Source organism: Bidens hawaiensis, unplaced genomic scaffold (genome assembly GCF_021521415.1).
Source record: "Bidens hawaiensis isolate Kalapana, Puna unplaced genomic scaffold, B.hawaiensis_p1.1 tig00031800_1, whole genome shotgun sequence".
NCBI classification, from domain to species: domain Eukaryota; kingdom Viridiplantae; phylum Streptophyta; class Magnoliopsida; order Asterales; family Asteraceae; genus Bidens; species Bidens hawaiensis.
Window position 1 is genome coordinate 97851 of NW_027495379.1, and position 6128 is coordinate 103978.

General features: G+C 32.7%; 1 protein-coding gene across 1 annotated transcript; it reads right to left on the reverse strand.

Annotated features, from left to right (window-relative positions):
• Window positions 1-3765: 3765 nt before the first annotated feature.
• LOC143582603 (uncharacterized) lies at window positions 3766-5798 on the reverse strand. Its single transcript, XM_077065121.1, has 2 exons — window positions 5033-5798; window positions 3766-4901 (listed from the first exon to the last, which is right to left on the reverse strand). The coding sequence occupies exons 1-2, from the start codon at window positions 5796-5798 to the stop codon at window positions 3766-3768; spliced, it is 1902 nt and encodes a 633-aa protein (XP_076921236.1).
• Between the last annotated feature and the right edge of the window lie 330 nt (window positions 5799-6128).

Genomic DNA, 6128 nt, shown 5'->3' on the forward strand with positions numbered 1-6128 from the left:
GCCCACCCGAGGGATCACACATGTATACATTACCGCAAGCAGGGCGTAAACTTACCTTCAAGCATAAACTTTTAAACCAGTTGAAGCTACGACTATTTTATAATAAGCAGCTAAAGGACATAAACTGTTGGACTTATTCCCTTTTCGATCGAACCAAGAGTGGATCGGGTCAAGAACAACGGGTTAAGCAAGTTAGAGATAAGAAAAATTGGTTTTTCCGGTTTTTGTTATCCCTTTTATTTAGTTTGTTATTTATTACCCAGTTTATAGATATAAACTAGTATTTTCACCCCCGTGTTGCAGGGGAGTTCTTGTGACAAATGTAAGACTATATATATATATAGAGGAGGGTTAACGTACAAAAGAAATTAACATGCTAAACATGAGAATCAAGTAGAGTAATTATATCTATAAGTAGAGTAATTATGTAATTACACCATAAAGTAATTACGTAATTACTCTATGATGTGATTACATAATTATTCTACTTGTAGATATAATTACTCTACTTGATTCTCACGTTTAGCACGTTAATTTCATTTGTATTTGATCTAAACCCTATATATATATATTACTAGCTTTTAGCCCGCATGTTACGGGAGTTACTTTAAATTTTTTAATGTACATATTATTGTGGAGTTTAGTGTAGAAATCAATCCATAACAAGTATGAACTCAAAATAGTTTATCAAATAAATCAAAATTACAAATAAATTTAATGACGACCTTTGTTGTTTTGTTAGTTTGTTTGCCATATTTGTCTAGAATGAGTATCTTCAACCCCTTTTTGCTCAGAACTCTTGATAAGACGACACATAGTTTTCCGTGTGAGAAGACATCGTTCTTTAGGTACAAACAACCTTATTTAATGATTGTACTTGGCTTTTGTTTATAGTCATAGCAAGACAAACTGATAAGGGATATTGTCGTCTTGTAAATTTGAATGATATGTTCTTGTCAGAAGGTGTTAAAACGATTCTAGGAATAGATATTCTTTCACAAGTATTGGTTCCTGAAAGTATTTTCACTTTACACAGGTACCTAAAGAAATAACTTGAAGCCTGGTGTCGTTGCATAAGTCTTTCTTTCAATCAATATTTTTTTAGAAGCATAACCAGCATGCCAACTTTTTAGTATAAGGCTATGATTTGGTAGTTCAACTATTTTTAGACCGTTTAATAGCTCAATAGAGTTTAAATTTGGATCAACATTTCTAACTATATAGTCAGACTTCAATATAGAATATGAGCTTAAGTACTCAATAGGTTCACCAGGGAAGCTTTCGATTAGATGGTCGTTTATTTCATGGACGATATCATTTGTTGGTGCAAGTAATGCTTTATGTTGAAAGTAATTAGGGTCTTCGTTATTGTTTAAAATGTCTGAATACACAAACTGAATTAGCTTTGTGATAGGGTCATTACATTTTTCAACAAGTAAATCATTTGGTATCTCTATTTTTGTTGTCATAAGGCCCATCGACTTTACCTTCTCCAATGTCCAGTAACCGTTGTACATAGTTTTTTGTTTCCTCAATATCAGGAGATGGTTGGCCAATTGTTAACCTTAAGTTTCTTGTTAATTTAAGGACACGACATTCATTCCAAAAGTATGAAGAACATAGAGATGCATTTACTATTTGTTGTCTGCTTTCTTTCTGAAGCCGCCAGATGAAAACTTATCTCGAAACGGTGTTTCAATTCAGGTGTTTAAATTTTCAATTAACAAAAATCAAGTCATTTGAATCACGTTTCGAGATAAGTTTTACATTAGTTGACTCGTATCTTTCTTCCAATCAAAAGCCCTAAATCATCAGTCTGAAACGCGGAAAAAAACTTAACAACGCTAAGTATTTTTTAACGGAGGTCCATTGAGACAAAAATAGTTGAACCGTTGGTAATGATTTTTAAAGGTGGAATTATTTATTTTCAATTTGCCTAAAATTTTAAATATTAACTTTAACTTAAATATATTTAAAAATAAACAAATATTTTTATTTTTAAAAGATTTCATATATTTATTATGAAAATATTCAAGATATAAGAAAATATTAGAATTTGTTTAAAATTATTTTTAGTTGATATAATATCGTAATACTTTCTGTTGTATAATTAAATATTGAAAAAACAGTTAAACGACTTGTTTACCTATTTTGAAGCCTTGATGGAGGTGAAGTTTACTGTTCCAATTTAGGAGGAAAAATAGTTTTCTTTTGTTTTAAATACATTAAAATGCATATGTCATACTATATTCTTAAAATGCTTAAAATAAAAAATAAAATATATAATAGTAAAATGATTACTAATGTCGAATATATTTGAGTTTTCTATATAGTAAATTCAACTTCATATAACATTATTAAAAACCCCTTTCTTTATTTCCAGAGGCGAATTCAGAAAATTTTGCTACGGGAGTCATAAAATGGATCGGATCAAAGAGAACAAGGTCGGGCAACCATTTTGAAGGCCCGGAGCAAAATAAACTTTCAGGACACATGAGAGGGTAAATTGATCCTTTCACATAGTGGTGGGATCAGAACTTTGAAGGAAATAGAGAATGAGAGGGGACCAATACGCACAGTCTTATAATTACCCTTTTAAACCAAGCAACATAACTATAAACAGAATAACGACTTAACAATGTTACCTATTCAATGAAAATTAAAATTAATACACAATAAACCTTAAATTATAATAAATAAAACTGTTAGTTTAGTAACTAAATCTGTTTAATTTGAAAAATCAACTAAGTAAATATATAAATACATAACTAAAAACTTTGATCGGAATATTCATTGTTACATAAAAACAAAAAAAAAACTTAAAAGTTAAATACAAAAAATAGTGATTAAAGTTATAGGTATAGCTAGGCTTTAATTACAGACCATCAAACCGATGAGGCAGTAATTACATAAACAACCTATCATCTTCTCCTAGTTTCGTTTACATTATTCTTGACTATCCATTGCCGGACAAAAATAACCTTTATGAACCTTTCTTAACGCTTATTTCTTTATTCTAACTACTATAGTTACTAAAATGGGGGGGGGGGGGGGTGAAAACTACAAAAACAACCTTTGGATGTCAATACTCCTGTTAAGATGGTTTGGCTGGCCGAACTGCCAAAGGGTCACCGAACCCTCCTGTGGTTCCGCCACGGATGACTAGTGGCGGAACTAGGATTTTTGTATCGATGGGCCAAACTAATTTTCTTATATATATATGCACTTCATAAGTTTCTTTAATCTATAAATAATAGGATGATAAATAGAAAGACATTGAACCAAAATATAAAAATAAATAATTAGGTTTAGATTAAAGGAAGTTTAATAATATAACGAATATAATAAAAAACTCAAAGCTGCTTTCCATTAAATTACAATTGTCAGATTTTTCTACACCCATATCATTGTCACAATTACCAATTTTACTATTTACTAAGGGGTGAGCTAAATACACCATTTAAATTTCATTTTACACCGCTAATTATTAAATAATGATTGTGTTTAATTTTTTCTTTTTCTTTTTAATGATTATGTAATGATTTTGTGTGACACCCATTGTAATGATTACGTTTTATTTTTCTTTGTTTAATTTTTTCTTTTTCTTTTTTTTTTCTTTATATTATTACTAATTACTAATTACTATTTCTTTATTAAACTAATTACAATTTTATTTTTATTTTATATTTTATTATACTATTATTACTTATATATAAACAAGATATATAATTAAATAAATAAAAGACAAATAAATAAGATATACAATTAATCTATAACTTTATATACAGGAGGTTTCCATATCCAATCTTTATATAGTTGTTGACGTGATTGATATATTTGTTCCCACTCAGATGCGGCAGTTTGTCTGTTTAGTGTCCATAACTTTTGTGTGACACCCATTGGAAACTCGCCTTGCATTTTCACCGCTACATAATGATTTGAATGCACCAGTGCCATTGTAATGATTCTTTTTTCTGGGAACTGGTCAGGTCCTCTCCAAAGCGGAAATATTGTCGAGCTATTATTATTATCTTTACTAATGAAATGAAAAATGACGTTAAACCTGTTTGCAATCAAATACCCCGTCTCTGGCATAATCATCCAGTATTGTGTTGGTGCAAAACCTTTACCAAACCAGTTCAAGGATGAGAACACAGCATTGTATTTGTCCACCGTATTGTTTTTGTCGTTGAAAGCGAGTCTGTAAAGTTGTTCATACTGCACCATCTCCTCAATTAGGGACCTTCGGATTGATGCCCAATCATTTTGGTGGTACCCGAGAGCAACAGCTGTAGCCCGAAACCCACAATGTCCATCACCGTCGACGTTTTCTATATCCTCCACATACGGTTGAAATATTTCTGGAATTTGACCAATATAAGTGCGATAGTCTATTGATTTTTGACATGTAACACTATGCTGGCTCAACCCCATGAAATCATATTCTGTTACCTTTGCAGTGTTGGTGAAATACGTCTGTTCAGCAGTATTCTGGTTAAACCCGAATAAATCATCTATTACACTTGAAGTGCTTCCAAAATACGTTTGTTCACCAGTATTCACGTATGCACTATTGTAAGTTGGATGATCATCATAGTTCCCGTAAAAACCAAGTGTTTCGTAGTTCCCCCATCCACTGTTGTAACCGGGAGAATTGTCATGGTCCCTTAATGAATTGTGCCTTGTAAGCTCTTGGGCATAATCACGTTCTACGGGTTGCACATATGAACTATGCCTCGGAGGCATATGGGAATCGGTTCGCTGAAGGGGAGGTTTATCAGTTGTAAATCTGCAAGACTGTTGACGAACGGGATCGTCATGCCTTTTTTGTTGCGTTTTCTTCAAACTCGGTCGTCCACGAGTATTCCTTTGGACACGAGGTTCCCGAATGTCGATTTTACCTAAAACGAATTTTGTATAATGATTATTTTATAACATCGCAACATACATATACACACACACACACACACACACATATATATATATATATATATATATATATATATTAAATGTGGAAATATAGAAAACATACGTGGAAATTTTATCAGAAATGACTCAAGTATCTGGTAATTTTCCGTGTAAGATTCCAACGTTGCAGAATCTACCAGTGACTTCCACAACGAACTAAATTTATCCCAATCACCTCTTGACCTAACAAAGTTCCTACATCTTCTGAATATATTCTGCTCAATGTGCCATCTACAAAGCAATTGAGCAGCATCTGGAAAAACTTCTTTGCATGCATTTACCAGAGCCAATTCCCTATCTGTAACTATAACACGTGGGAGCATACACTTGTCTAGAGTCAACTTTAGACAATTTAAGACCCATGTATAGTTAACTGTCTTTTCATTATGCATGAAGGCAAAAGCTATGGAAAACGTGTTGTTGGTTGAAGTTACACCAACAATCTGAACAAAAGGCATGTTATACTTGTTCGTTTTGTAAGTTGCATCGATAATCAATATATGTGGAAATGCACGCCAAATGTCGAATGATGTTGGATGAACGAAGAATATATTTTCCAACTCATTCAAACCGGTTGTAGTAAATTCATAGACGTAATTATTATCATGCAAAAAGGATAGGAGAACCTGCATTGGAGATTTGCCTTCTTGCTCGATCAAGCGAATCTTATTTCTTTCGTTGTAAATAGTCTTGATTGTGGATACATTACTTAAATTCCGCTCCTTAAGTACTGATAAAATGTCATGTGGCGCAACATTCATCTTTGTCAAATATGCAACCCAACTACGTTCATCATCGGTAAGTCTCCTTGCATATGCATGACCCTCCATATACTGTGAACGTTGATGGTTATGTCCATCGCAAATCACCGTTAAGGTCCACGCATCATACTCATCCGAATATCTTCCTTCTAATTCGAATGGCAATTAATCTTTTTTGTGCCGGACGCCTTGCTTGATTCCTGAACTCTGTATTTTCCGCCACGATCACATATGAGTACAACCTTGAAGACGAAACCACAAGGTCTTTTATTCGACCTTTTTGTGACGACGACAACACCAAGTGAGTATCCCAACATTTGTACCCATTCCACCAAATCTTCACGAGACCGGAACACCTACAAATTAATAATAATAATAATAATAATAATACTAGTATTA